The 15563-nt window shown below is 37.6% G+C and overlaps 1 protein-coding gene across 1 annotated transcript in view; it reads left to right on the top strand.

Annotated features, from left to right (window-relative positions):
• LOC140144031 (uncharacterized) overlaps positions 1 to 15145 on the top strand; it is a 45039-nt gene extending 29894 nt beyond the window's left edge. The window contains exon 2 of the mRNA XM_072165858.1: positions 12519 to 15145. Within this exon, the coding sequence (XP_072021959.1) occupies positions 12526 to 13974 (1449 nt within the window). The 5' untranslated portion in view covers positions 12519 to 12525 and the 3' untranslated portion in view covers positions 13975 to 15145. The remainder of the gene's footprint in view (positions 1 to 12518) is intronic.
• The last annotated feature ends 418 nt before the right edge of the window (positions 15146 to 15563 follow it).

The raw sequence follows: 15563 nt of genomic DNA, 5'->3' as shown, positions 1-15563 counted from the left end.
AAAAATTGAACAAATTGTAGCGTAGTATTAAAATCATAAATATTACCATTGCTGGCAGGAGGACTCGAATCAACGATATTGACATTAGCAGTCTGATGCTCTACCATTGAGCTATGACAGGATCTAGTGATAAGGGTCGAATTTTTAGCTTATACAGTGTTTGTCAGTGTTTGTCCGCCTCGTGAAAGAAAGAAATATAAAATCTCAATTTTTAATTTAAATTTATTTGATAATTTTCTAACCTATATTTTCTTTAGAGCAGGGACAAATATTTCCCCTTTTATCTAATTTGACCGCTATATAAGAATCTACTTCTTTTATTACTGATTTAATTCCACGATTTGTTCCATTAAGCAATATCAAAGATTAATGTCACACATCTCACAACAGATATTTAGTTGGCTTAGTGGTTTTGCACAGTGCTGTTTAACCTGGAGGTACCGAGATCGATTCCCACCTCTGCCTGCAATTTTTTTGACAGCCTGGGACATAATACCTGACATTCGCCGCTGCCACTCGTACTTCAGAAGCGGAGTAAAAACTTTGCTCCTTCCGTAAAAGGGTACATTATTTTGGCACTACGTTATTTCTTTTTTTTTTCACATTGCTGGTATTAAATATCAAATGGTCATAATTGGCGGTCACTTCAAATCATCCCCAACTGAACTAGGTTCAGGAATTTCCTCTCATTGTTAATTGTTGGTTAACCCACCACTTGAGAATAAAGGACTATGATAGGTGCAACAGGATTACCTACGGGATTATCTCAAGGATATAATTCTGTTCTCCATCCTTTTCTTACATCTTCTCTGATATGTGCTAGTGTCAATGGTTATTGTTAAAAGGCAAAAAGGTGTGTAATTGCAATATTCCCTCTGAATAGGAAAGACTCTCTACATCGAGTTATGTATGCTGGTGGTTCGCAATACTGTTATTTAAGAGAAGGTATCTTCCAAATCCAAATCCAAATGTGTTAATTAGTTATACGTTTTACAAAAGTGTTGTTGTTTCAGCCCTCTTCACAACGTAACCCAAGAACCGCAGCACCTATAAAAGTATATCTGTGATATTTTAATTCTTCTACACGCTCGCTATGAATTGAGCAATGCAATTTTGCCAAAGCTCACTACCATTCGTAAGATGCTGTGAACTACCAAATCACAACAGTTTAAAATAATTAATAACCTTAAGTAATGGGCTAATTAGTTTCCTGCCTTACACAGGATTGAATAGTGATTATCATAATTCAATTGTTCATTATTGATTAAATAAACCTCGTTTTAATAAGTACTTTCAAGAATTTGAAAATCCACTTATAGTCTCATAGTCAAATACAATGAAAATATAACTCAAAAGCCTGGCGACTTGTTCCGGGTTTTGATGGAGCTGGTCCCAAAGTAATATGTGCAATCTTCCAGCGGGAGGCAAAGGTTACAATTATGCATTATTACATAAGCTTACATACTTCCGCAGAAAATAGCAAACAATATGTCGGGACACAAACATACTCGTATTGCATTCTACAAAGAGTGCCGGATTTGTCATTTCTTTATCTTAAGGGATGGGGTATGGACGTTTGGACAGTAGGCCTATGTTTTGTGGGATATGAGAGCACATCAGGCATATCGAATTGCATTCTGAATACGAAGAATGTCCTTCTGATATCAAATAATTTTGATGTTTTGAAATTCGCGATATAATACGCATTTTATGGCAAATGATTACAAAATGATATTTTTGATATTTAACAGTCCTCGAAGTAAACTTTATAAATCTAATGATATGTACTTTTAAGTACATATCATTAAAAAGTGTATGTAGCTGGGAAGAAAAGCCGACGATCAATTGAAAATTTTGACCTCTCGTATTGAAGATATGGAATTTTTTCCCAAAACACAAAAAAATTCGAGGTCTTTTGGGGAAAAAAATGTATGTCAATAATATGAAAGGTCAAAAGTTTCAATTGATCGTCGGCTTTTCATCCCAGCTACATACACTTTCAGTACATATCATTAGGTTTATAAAGTTTACCTCGAGGACTGTTTTAATATCAAAAATTTTAAAAATATCATATTTTAATAATTTGTCATAAAATTTGTATTATATCGCGAATTTCAAAAATCAAAATTATTTGATATCAGAAGGACATTCCTCGTATTCAGAATGCAATTCGATACGTCTGAGGTGCTCTCATGTCCCACAAAAATACTGTCAGGGGTCGAAACGCTCAAAACGCTCATTCCAGATCCCTTAACTTATTAGTTAAACTTTAACCCCGGACTTTGAACGCTTGAGTTAGTTTTTTCAATACCTGACCTTTGACAATAACGTTCTTCTACCGGTACTCATGCGGAAAAAATACTAGTATGCAATGATTTCCGCAATTTGATTTCAACGGCCTTATTTCAACGATTAGTACAGGTACGTACAATTCATTTTAAAATAGGAATTAGGAAGTAAAAACATGTAAAATGGGAAACATTCAAATATAGCAACATAATTTCCTGCTCGCTATACGCTTACATTACCTACGAGGTTTGACGGTTTGAAATACAAAGTTGGGGCTTCCAAAAATGGTATCTGCTGGGAAGGCTACTTCCTCATCAATTGGTGTACATTTAGAGGGGGTTTGCACAGAGAGTCACAGACTGTTTCAGATGTGAAATGACATCGGCCCAGGAGCCCAAATGTAAATAATTATATACGGATCATGCCGCTTAGCATCTATTATGGACCCAAGGGCCCTAAATGTCAAAAAATAAGCGGCATTAGAGTGAGTGTCCGTCTAGCGGCGCAATGCTAATATGTGGAACACGGTACCCCGTAGACGTGCCTTTTTCCCATTTTGCCCTCACATATTAAAGGCCAAGGGCCCAAGAGGCTCAAAATGTTTTTTTAAAAAGTCGACTGTTTCTTAATAAATAAAGCAGCTTCAGAGCTCTGGTTGGTATACTGATAGCCTTTGAACATTATACCATAACCTGTGTTACTCTATTATATGCATCAAATATACCCCATGGTCCCAAATGGTAAAACAAAGAACCAACCATTTCTCAGTAAATAAAACAGTTTCATGGCTCAGAGTTGGTACAATGATAGCAGTTGGGCATTATACCTTTACATAGGTACATGAAGCCAAATAGGTTTGTACAAAACGTTAAAACCAAGTTCCGACAGTTTCACAGTAAATACGGCATGCAGCTTCATGGCTTAGAGTTGGTAGCACTGATAGCACTTGAGCATTATACATTGACACATGAAGGTACATAAACCCATTATGTTAAATATTGTGGGCCCCGTGGTCTAAAATGCTAAAACAAAAGACTGGCCGATTCTCAGTGAATAAAGTCAGTACACTGATAGCATTTCAGTATCAGTAAATAAAGTACCCACAGCGCTGTGAGTTAATACACTGATGTCACTTGAGCATTTTACTTCAGTAAATAAAGTACCCACACTACTGTGAGTTGATACACCAATTGCACCACCGATGTCCCGGGTTCAAGCCCTGGCGCGGCCCAGTTGATGCGATCTGATTGTGATGATTTTTACCCACCATGGCAGCGAAATTACAGCGCTTTAACCTCCAAGTTCTGTGAAAAGGCGCTATATAAACACCGAAATTTATTTATTTATTTATTTATTTATTCATTTGTTTAATTTTTATTTATTTATTTATTACCCCGGCACTTTGAATTAATACACTGATAGCACTTGAGCATTTTACTTCATTAAATGAAGTACCCACAGCGATGTGAGTTGATACACTGATGTCACTTGAGCATTTGACCTCAGTAAATAAAGTACCCACAGCGATGTGAGTTGATACACTGATGCCACTTGAGCATTCTACCTCATTAAGTAAAGTACCCACAGCGATGTGAGTTGATACACCGATGTCACTTGAGCATTTTACCTCATTAAATAAAGTACCCACAGCGATGTGAGTTGATACACTGATGCCACTTGAGCATTTTACCTCATTAAGGCGACACGATCTTTTGTTGGTCGAAGCAACCTAAAAATCTATTTTTGTTGTCTAAATCAATATATTATTGACAACTAACACTTTTATGTTTTGCAAAAGTTCATTCTATAAATCATATACTTTGAAAACTTGCTTGATTTATCATGTTTATTGTTGTTAATGAGTTATGTAAGCTTTACAAAAGTGTTGTTGTTTCAGCCCTCTTTACAACATAAATCACGAACCACATGACGTACAAAAGTATATCTATGATATTTGAATTCTTCTACACACTCGCTATGAAATGATCAATGCAATTTTTGCCAAAGCTCGCTACCATTCGCAAGATGCTGTGAACTACCGAATCGCAACAGTTTAAAATAGTTGCTAACCTTAAATAAAGTACCCACAGCGATTTGAGTTGATACACTGATGTCGCTTGAGCATTTTACTTCATTAAATAAAGTACCCACAGCGATGTGAGTTGATACACCGATGTCACTTGAGCATTTTACCTCATCTTACTATAAATAGGCGAATGTTGTGAGTTTGTGGCGGGTTCCACGTAAAAGCTCCGTCAGTTTCGATCCAAATGTCACCAAATTCATACGGGAGATCGGGGAATATACTGGAACGTGTTTAAACTTTATTTGGTTGAAAACGGTCAAGAATTGGCCTTAAAATCAATGAAAATGTGGTTAAACCCGGGGGTTTTCCCGGTTTTGTTCACTGCAGCTGGCCGGCAGCGCGTCAGCGCCGTGTGCGTAATGCGCACTACGCCAATGCGCGCGTAAACGGCGCAGAGCCACGCGACTTGCGAGCCAGAGACCAGTGGACATGGTAATACGGAAAGAAGGAAAAATAAAGGACTAAAAGGTAGATGGACGGGTCACGGGATTATGATAACGGGTGAACACGTCCGCAGACACGCTATGAGAGGACGTAATAAATACGGGAAAAAGATGTGTGTTGTATAAACAACATGAAGCGGTATTATAAAGAAAAAGAAAATTAAAATGAGGACAAAAAAAGGTACGAGTAATAGGCTAACGGGTTAAAGTAACTAAATGAAACGCGCACGAAACAAAGAAGGAAAGAAACTAATCAGGAAATGTAGGAAAAAAAGAAGCTAAAACAATCAGAACAGAATTTAATTAGACAGATTTAGATTCTTCCTGTTATAGTGAACGCTCCCATTCACTCATCTAGCGGGGACCCGCGCGAAGCGCGGGTATCCCGCTAGTCTTACTATAAATAGGGGAATGTTGTATCTATGTATGTATCTATCTATGTATGCACATAAAGGCTCCGTCAGTTTCGATCCAAATGTTGCCAAATTCATACGGGAGATCGAGGAATATACGGGGATGTGTTTAAAAGTTATTTGGTTGAAAACGGTCAAGAATTGGCCTCAAAATCAGTGAAAATGTGGTCCGTTGCTATGCTGGGTAAACAAAAAAAAGGGAGTCAGTTGTTAAGCTAGCCATGCGCGTCGTACTGGCGTATCTAATGCCAAGCCGCTCGCGTAGCGCAGCGATACCGCGCGGGTAACGCAGCACTACGCCATGCCGCGCGTAAACGACGCAGAGTCACGTAATGAATGATAATACGGGTGAACGACCGAATACGGGGAAAAGATGTGTGTTAAAAAGTACAAACAACATGAAAAGGTAGGCCTACTGTAATTAAAAAACAAAATGAGGACAAACAGGTAGGCCTACGAGTATGTGGGTTATAGTTAAGTCACAGTAAGAAAATGAAAACGGGAATAAAATAGGCTAAAGAAGGAAAGAATAATAAAATCTAATAAAATTAGATGATTTAAATAAAATCCCATTAAACTGAGGACAGAACTAAATAAATAACATGAAAACGGGAAATCACAAGCTAAGCAGCAAAAAAAAAAATGAAGCCAACAGGGAAATGTAAGAAAGGACAGATTTAGAAAATAACGGGAACAGGATTGAGTAAATAAAAAACATGGTAACGGAAATTCGCAAGCTTAGCAGCAAAATGTTTTTAAAAAATGGAACAAAATTGGCCCATGTAAAAGAAACTAAAAAGAAAGAAAGAAGCTAAAATGGAAACTTAGGCTTAACGAGGGTCAGACTCAGATAATGAAATTTACCTTTTCAATGATTCTACCTGTTCAGTAATTCCTTCCGTTTTAGTGAACGCTCCCATTTACTCACCTAGCGGGGACCCGCGCGTAGCGCGGGTGTCCCGCTAGTCTTACTATAAATAGGGGAATGTTGTATGTATCTATGTATCTATCTATGTATGTATGTATCGCTATAAAGGCTCCGTCAGTTTCGATCCAAATGTCGCCAAATTCATACGGGAGATCGATGAATATACGGGAACGTGTTTAAACTTTATTTGGTTGAAAACGGTCAAGAATTGGCTGCAAAAACAGTGAAAATATGGGTAAAAACGGGTTTTTTGTTATGAAAATCGGTTGTCAGCCTACGCGTCACTGCAGCTGGCCGGCAGCGCGTCGGCGCCTCGTGCGTAATGCGCACTACGCCAATGGGCGCGTAAACGGCGCAGAGCCACACGACTGCGAGCCAGAGACCAGTGGACATGATAATACGGAAAGAAGGAAAAATAAACATGATAAAGGACAAAAAGGTACATGGACGTACGGGCCCGGTGGACGGGTCACGGGATTATGATAACGGGTGAACACGTCCGCAGACACGCTATGAGAGGATGTAATAAATGAAAAAGATGTTTGTTGCACAAACAACATGAAGCGGTACTATAAACAAAAAGAAAATTAAAATGAGGACAAAAAAGTACGAGTAATAGGCCAACGGGTTAAAGTAACTGAATGAAACGGGAACGAAACAAAGAAGGAAAGAAACTAATCAGGAAATGTAAGAAAAAAGAAGCTAAAATAATGAGAACAGAATTAAATAAAAAACATGGAAACGGGAAATCACAAGCAGCAAATAAACAAATAAGCTAAAGGGAAATGTAAGAAAGAACATATTTAGAAAATAATGGGAACGAGGTTAAATAAATAAATAACATGGAAACGGAAAATCACAAGCTAAAGCAAAAGAAACTAAAAAAGAAAGTGTAAGAAGAGACAGGTTTAGAAAAATAAAATGTACCTTTTCAATGATTCTACCTGTTCAGTAATTATTCCTGTTATGGTGAACGCTCCCATCTAGCGGGGACCCGCGCGAAGCGCGGGTATCCCGCTAGTCTTACTATAAATAGGGGAATGTTGTATGTATCTATGTATCTATGTATGCCTATAAAGGCTCCGTCAGTTTCGATCCAAATGTCGCCAAATTCATACGGGAGATCGATGAATATACGGGAACCTGTTTAAACTTTATTTGGTTGAAAACGGTCAAGAATTGGCCGCAAAAACAGTGAAAATATGGGTAAAAACGGGTTTTTTGTTATGAAAATCGGTTGTCAGCCTACGCGTCACTGCAGCTGGCCGACAGCGCGTCGGCGCCTCGTGCGTAATGCGCACTACGCCAATGGGCGCGTAAACGGCGCAGAGCCACGCGACTGCGAGCCAGAGACCAGTGGACATGATAATACGGAAAGAAGGGAAAATAAAGGACAAAAAGGTACATGGAGAAGCTAAAGGGAAAGGACAGACTTAGAAAATAATGAGAACGAGGTTAAATAAATAAATAACATGGAAACGGAAAATCACAAGCTAAGCAAAAGAAACTAAAAAAGAAAGTGTAAGAAGAGACAGGTTTAGAAAAAATAAAATGTACCTTTTCAATGATTCTACCTGTTCAGTAATTATTCCTGTTATGGTGAACGCTCCCATCTAGCGGGGACCCGCGCGAAGCGCGGGTATCCCGCTAGTCTTACTATAAATAGGGGAATGTTGTATCTATGTATCTATGTATGTATCTATCTATCTATGTATGCCTATAAAGGCTCCGTCAGTTTCGATCCAAATGTCGCCAAATTCATACGGGAGATCGATGAATATACGGGGACGTGTTTAAACTTTATTTGGTTGAAAACGGTCAAGAATTGGCTGCAAAACAGTGAAAATATGGGTAAAAACGGGTTTTTGTTATGAAAATCGGTTGTCAGCCTACGCGTCACTGCAGCTGGCCGGCAGCGCGTCGGCGCCTCGTGCGTAATGCGCACTACGCCAATGGGCGCGTAAACGGCGCAGAGCCACGCGACTGCGAGCCAGAGACCAGTGGACATGATATTGATAATACGGAAAGAAGGAAAAATAAAGGACAAAAAGGTACATGGACGGGTCACGGGATTATGATAACGGGTGAACACGTCCGCAGACACGCTATGAGAGGACGTAATAAATACGGGAAAAAGATGTTTGTTGTATAAACTATAAAGAAAAATAAAATTAAAATGAGGACAAAAAAGTACGAGTAATAGGCCAACGGGTTAAAGTAACTAAATGAAACGGGAACGAAACAAAGAAGGAAAGAAACTAATCAGGAAATGTAAGAAAAAAGAAGCTAAAATAATGAGAACAGAATTAAATAAAAAACATGGAAACGGAAAATCACAAGCAGTAAATAAACAAAGAAGCTAAAGGGAAAGGACAGACTTAGAAAATAATGGGAACGAGGTTAAATAAATAAATAACATGGAAACGGAAAATCACAAGCTAAGCAAAAGAAACTAAAAAAGAAAGTGTAAGAAGAGACAGGTTTAGAAAAATAAAATGTACCTTTTCAATGATTCTACCTGTTCAGTAATTATTCCTGTTATGGTGAACGCTCCCATCTAGCGGGGACCCGCGCGAAGCGCGGGTATCCCGCTAGTCTATAACAAATTACCGAGTTGCAAAACTTTTCGTGATAAAAACTCGAACGGTGGTGATGCAACTGCAAATTTCACTTTTGCAAACCTAATCATTCACCGAGTTACGCTGCATATTCACCTCATTTTTAAACATCTTAGTGATTAAAGTCTAAAAATGAGCAAAAATACCTTTAAAAAATATCCAGGGACTTCAAAATTGTGAGCATCAGTTACTATGTCCGCCTAACAACTACATCGCGTCAAACAAAAAAATATTGCGTCTTCGCGTATCAACACGCCGCGTCAAACAAAAAACGCGTATCATTTAATTCGCGTCATCTCGCGACATCGCATATCAACACACTGTTCTAATTAAGCAAGTGGGAATAATAAACACGGGAAAATCAACATGAGTGAGGAGAGTGCATGGGTGTCACGGGTTGGCGATATTATTTAATAATCCGCGATGCATGGGTTACCATCAAACTTTGTGAACATGTAACCTACTTAGGCCTATATTGACTTAAAAATTGTACATTTTATGTTTCACATTGACAAATTTTTTAGCAGTTGACTAGGAAGAAGTACTAAAACCATGATTACTAGGGACCCCGGCTAGGGACAGATAAGAGGCAGAGGGCGAATAAGAGGGAGGAGAGAGATGTGAATAAAGGGGGAATAGTGGAAGGAACGGGAGGATAGGGGATAACACGGGGGTGGTAACAAAGAAGAAGTTGATTAAAATGAATTAAATGAAACGACTGATCAGTCGGTAATAAATTAGGGAGTTGGTAAAATTGTTCACAATAAAAACTCGGAGGGTGGTGATGCACTTTGTAAAATTGCATTTATTTACGAACCGCGAAAGACGGGTGACCGCTAGTTAAATAAAGTACCCACAGCGATGTGAGTTGATACACTGCTATAGCACTTGAGCATAGTGATCTTCGTCAAAATAAAATACCCACAGCACTTTGAGTTGGTACACTATAGTACTTTTAAGAGCATTTCACCTTTACGTATAGTACATGCAACCGCTAGGACCCATCAACATACCCTGCGCACCCCCATTAGTTCAGAACATATTAAGGATATAATTATTTGCGTACAAATATAACGCACTCTTAATATTCCAGCGTGTGATAATTATTGTCAAGATCAGACTGGTTTCACCTTTGTCAGTTTCTTCTATTTGCTTCATTAGCACATATCTATGAATGTTCCAAAAATGCAACAAAAAATGAATTTTGGTGAATTTTAGCGTGTTCTAGTTTGACAAATTAACGTGAGGATTCTTATTTATTTAGAGGTTAATAACTGCGCATCGGTTATTTGGAGGGCATTGTGAAAAATCTAAACATTTTGCCTTTGGAACCGAGGAATATCCCGAGGGGCGTAGCCCCGAGGGATATTCCGAGGTCCAAAGCAAAATGTTTAGATTTTTCACAATGCACGACATACAGGGTGTATCAAAATGATTGGTACCGGGCTATGTGACATTTTTAAAAATATATCAAAAATATAAAATTGCTAATTAATATAGTTTTTGTAATATAAATAGAAAGGGCATATGTTAACTTATTGATCTATTAATCTGAAGTTGATAGGTTTATGCATCTGGGAGCTATTGTCATTTAAACGAAGATCGACGTAATCATGGTTTGACTTACACAACACAAGATGAATAGGTTCACTGCTTGAACCATTTATTGCATACATACTCTTCAATATCTCATATACATAACATAAAATTGCTTTACACATGCTTTTAGAAAGATAGTTCCTGAAGTCCCTGCCTTACGACTCTGGCAGTGGGGTGAAGCCCTATCTTGAAAGAACTTAACAACTGGGATGGATCCATACTGTAACTGCCCATATCAAATTTTGAAGCATTGCAAGTTATAGCATATTTGCATGGGATACGCCTTGCTCTTAGAAACTGTTTCCTAGATCTTCTCTGCACTTTTCCGCAGCTTCGTGTCGACCAGGGATTCTTAACTGAATACACACTGAAGTGTGGAATACTGTGGAGTCATTCCAATAACTTTTACCAGGTCTAAACTAACCTACACTGTCTACAGTCTATAGCCATTCTGCCACACCATCTACTTAGTAATCTCAAAAATACAATTTAAATTACCGCCCTGGATGGTGTTGATACACAAACTTCTTTCACCCCACCTAACTTATTCAAGTCAATAATACTACTCTCAAGCAATAAATATTGATTATTACATTAATATATATTATGAATGAAGAAATAGGCAAGGAAAATATTAAACATTTCCATGATTTTCAACATATCATCCTCTCAAGGTATTTGCAGTAAAATAGAGCTTTGAAAATGGTGCGCTACTGATCCAGCGTTACGATGAAAAGTGTTAAAACACCTGCTTTCCTTTAGAATCATGTAACTACTGAATAGAATGTGCTATCTTTATGATCTAAAATTCTCATAGAAGATAAAACTACTATAATTACAAATATTTAAACAATTAACCCCAAACTGGCACAAAAAATAGTAAAAAAATTCGGCAAAAAATGAGAAGTCTTCGGTACCAATCATTTTGATACACCCTGTATTACCGATGCAAAGTTATTAACCTCATTCATAACCGTCACTTTAATCTCTTCACCTTACAAAATAAAACAAAATTTTGCTCAAAAGTTTATAAAAATAGATGATTTTTACATCTTCCCTTGCCAAAAATCGATCAGGCTAAAACAGAAACGACCAATAACAAAAGTGCGTATCACAATCTGTGCAAATATGGTAGCGCGCAATCCAAATACGGCAGCCAGCGCGCGCGCAGTTTGTTGGACGCACAATACCGCGCACCCAGAAGTCAATTGTGTGCGACATTGGAACAATTACGCATTTTGCGGTCAATTGTGAGATATTAATGACCTCGATTTGCGTTCGCGTTTTCACAAATAATAAAATATGATTGGATCGCACGCATCGCGTTTATTAATGAGGTTATGAATTAGAGGTTAATAACTGCGCATCGGTTATTTGGAGGGCATTGTGAAAAATCTAAACATTTTGCCTTTGGGACCGAGGAATATTTTTAGATTAGATTTTTCACAATGCCCGACATATTACCGATGCAAAGTTATTAACCTCATTCATAACCGTCACTTTAATCTCTTCACCTTACAAAATAACACAAAATTTTGCTCAAAAGTTTAAAAATAGACAATTTTACATCTTCGCCTTGATCCAAAATTTTATCAGGCTAAAACAGAACGACCAATAACGAGTGCGTATCTCACAATCTGTGCAAATATGGTAGCGTTCCAATCCAAATACGGCAGACCAGCGCGCGCGCGGTATTGATGGACGCACAATACCGCGCGCGCGCTGGCTGCCGTATTTGCGACATTGGCAATTACGCATTTGCGGTCAGATTGTGAGATATAATGACCTCGATTTGCGTTCGTTTTTCCAAATAATAAAATTTTTGATTGGAAGCACGCATCTATTTTTATAAAGGTTTGAATAAAATTTTGTGTTATTTTGTAAGGTGAAGAGATTAAAGTGACGAAAGTTATGAATGAGGTTATTAACTTTGCATCGAGTTAGTTAAACTTGGCAGTTATATCAGGCATTGAAAATCTAAACATTTTGCTTTGGACCTCGGAATATCCTCGGGGCTGCGCCCTCGGGATATTCCTCGGTTCCAAAGGCAAAATGTTTAGATTTTTCACAATGCCCTCCAAATAACCGATGCGCAGTTATTAACCTCTAAATAAAAGTGTGATCTACCTATCATTGTTACAGAAACACTATGGCTGCATCCACGAATGATGATGAGCCTGATGAAACCATATTCGGTCAAGAAGAGTCAACACTGGATGGCAAAATAACTATCTTACCAAATGTATCGCATCATTTGAGGAGTGAAGATTTTGCTGATGAAGTGACGTTAATTGTTGGCGATAAACGCTTCTCTACTCACAGGTCCGTCCTAGCCGAGTCAAGTCTCTACTTCCAGCGAATGTTTTATGGTGGCACGTGGAAGGAAGGCAGTAGTAGCGAGGTTAGGCTAGTAGAAACACCAAGTTGCGAGGAAGTGTTTGGGACGTTCTTGAGTTATTTCTATAACGTGACTCTAAAAGCGATACCTGATGTAACTGTAGCAGATATTTATGACGTGCAGGGTCTCACGTTCTTCAATTATTTGAACAGTTCTGTGACTCTAACTAAAAAGACAGTGATTCCTGTTGTAACTTTAGCAGATAAATATGATGTGCAAGGTCTCAAACAAATGTGTAGTACATTTATTGTAGATATGCTCAACATTAACAATGATGTAGAGGAAGCGTTGGGATGGGTAGCTTTCGCTGAGCAAATGAGAATGGACGTTCTCCAACAAAGGTGTTGCGATCTAATTTGCTACGATTTTGATAAAGCAAAAACATGCAATCTCTTCATATTATCGTTGAAGCAAATTCTGACAATACTGAAAAGATCAGATATTATAGTGTCAAATGAGTACACTATATTTGAAGCTATTGAAGTATGGCTTCTTTTGCATGATACTGTCATGATCGGAGAACAAGAAGTCAACAGTGTTTTCTCTCATATACAATTCAAAAACATGACTATAGGACAGTTACGTCAAGTTGAAAATTCCCTGATAGCTTCTCTTAATGTGTGCAAAGAGAACAACTTATTGAGGCCATACCTGAATGACGCCTTGAAATATGTAGCTGCTGAAGGAAAAGACCATTATCCTGAAGGCGATAATGAGCCAGCTAAATACCACAGATGTTACACAGCAAGCGAGTTGTTCGGGCCATTACAGACGGTAACATTCAATGGCAGTGGGGAAAATAGATGTGCAAACGTAACACCTATATATAAATGCACATTGACACGTCTACGCTTATATAAGGCAAGACACTTTACATGGGAACTGGGAAAGTTTGGCTCTACCAAGTACCAAATAAGGCTCCCAAAAGTAACTTATTTTTGGGCAGTCGAGCAAGAAGAAATGTGGGGTCATGGAACATTTTATTTGTATAAGATGCTTCCAAAAGACATATGTTTGAAACTAATTCTGATCATTCGCGACCAAGATGGTCGCACAATTGAAGCTATGACTGGCTCTTTTGTAGCCCAAATTCCTAGAGAAGACGGGAAAATAATTGTAGAATTTCCTGAAAGTAGCAGTACTAATCCTGGATGCGTACCTCATGATGTTAGGTACTGTTTCTCAATAGAGAATATTTGAATAAGGGACTCCTTGATATATTGCTCAGTTACTGTTACCCCTTGTTTTGCATGATTTTCAAATTATGCTGGTTCCTGTTGGCATATATCTAATATATACAGGGTGTCCCAGAAAAAATTACCGAGTGAATACAATTGAACGTAAGTCGAGAAATAGACATCAGAATCCAACTATTTAAAATGTAACGCATAGCCTATTTTATTGTGCATCACATATGAAAATTTTATTTGATTCGGTTGACTGGTTGCAAAGAAATTAACGATTACATAATGCGCGCTGTAATGCAGTTCATTCCAAGTTTGATCAAAAGCGCTTTTTTCATACTCGTTCACCGCTTCCTAAAGTTTGTGTATCTCATTCAATTTAGTCCACATTATCTATTTTATAATCCGATGGTGTTATGTTATTCATGCTTTCACTGAAGATGAATATCAGTTTGTCCGAGAAAACTTTGATTTCTGCAATTGGAAGCTTTCCATCTTTAATACTTTAGGTTGTGCAAATATGTTATATTTTAACTTTCCGAAGAACATTTGAGCCAGGAATGACAATGATCTCCCCCCTGGACACGCTACTGAGTTTTACGTATGATTTTTCATAGCATGCAACATTAATGTTGAAAGATTTAAACTTTACATTACAATTTCTTGGAAATATTCCAAAAACATTAATGTGTGTGAGAATTTTTAAGCCAGCTGGAATTCTTTATGCAATAATTCTGTATGCAACATTATATCAACATTAACGCAAAAAGATATTTACAAGTACTGATCATCATCTTACATGCAGGCTTTCATTTTTAATATCGTGTAGGTTTTCAAATTTGAACAAAACCTAATAAATGTTTTGCAAGAAACAGATTGTTAGAAAAAAAAAAAAAAAAAGAGTTCACAGAACAAAATATGAAGCCCATTGACAATTAACCACTAGTGCGCTGCGCATTGAGTTGAATGATCTTTCTTTCAAACTTGGAATGAAGTGAATTAAGGCATGCATTATGTAATCGCTCATTTCTTCGCAATCACACAACCGATTCCAGTAAAATTGGCGTATAAGATGTCGAATAAAATGGGCTACATGCTGATTTTTAGATTTTTGCATTTTGATGTCTATTTCTCGACTTACGTCCAAATTCATTCGCCCGGTAATTTTTTCTGGGACACCCTGTATAATTCACAACAATCAATACATCTTAAGTACGCCTACACTAAATGTAGAGTACCTTACCGTATTTTATCACTAATAAAGATATAGGTCTACATGTACCAATTAAGTGAGATTTGAGCCTATATCAGAAACCATATTATGAAATCGAAAAGTCTCTAAAAATGGTTAAAATAGTCAAGTTTCCAACATTTTAAACCATTTTATGATGTGTTAGGCCTAATGGTAGTTATATTAGGAAAAAAGGTTTTTGTTGATAGAGAAGTGATAAATTATTAAAACTGTTCAAAACATAAGACCTTATTTGTGTATATAATTTTTTTACATGCATAAAGGGGGTAATAGAATAGGGTTAAATGTATTGGTATAGGGCGAAAATCACTTTCAGCCCGCAGCTAGAATTGCGAGGTGGTATATTATCATTT

The sequence above is a fragment of the Amphiura filiformis genome, unplaced genomic scaffold (genome assembly GCF_039555335.1).
Source record: "Amphiura filiformis unplaced genomic scaffold, Afil_fr2py scaffold_37, whole genome shotgun sequence".
Classification (NCBI taxonomy): domain Eukaryota; kingdom Metazoa; phylum Echinodermata; class Ophiuroidea; order Amphilepidida; family Amphiuridae; genus Amphiura; species Amphiura filiformis.
The sequence above is the reverse complement of the archived record's forward strand: the minus strand, read 5'-3'. Positions and strand labels throughout refer to the sequence as shown.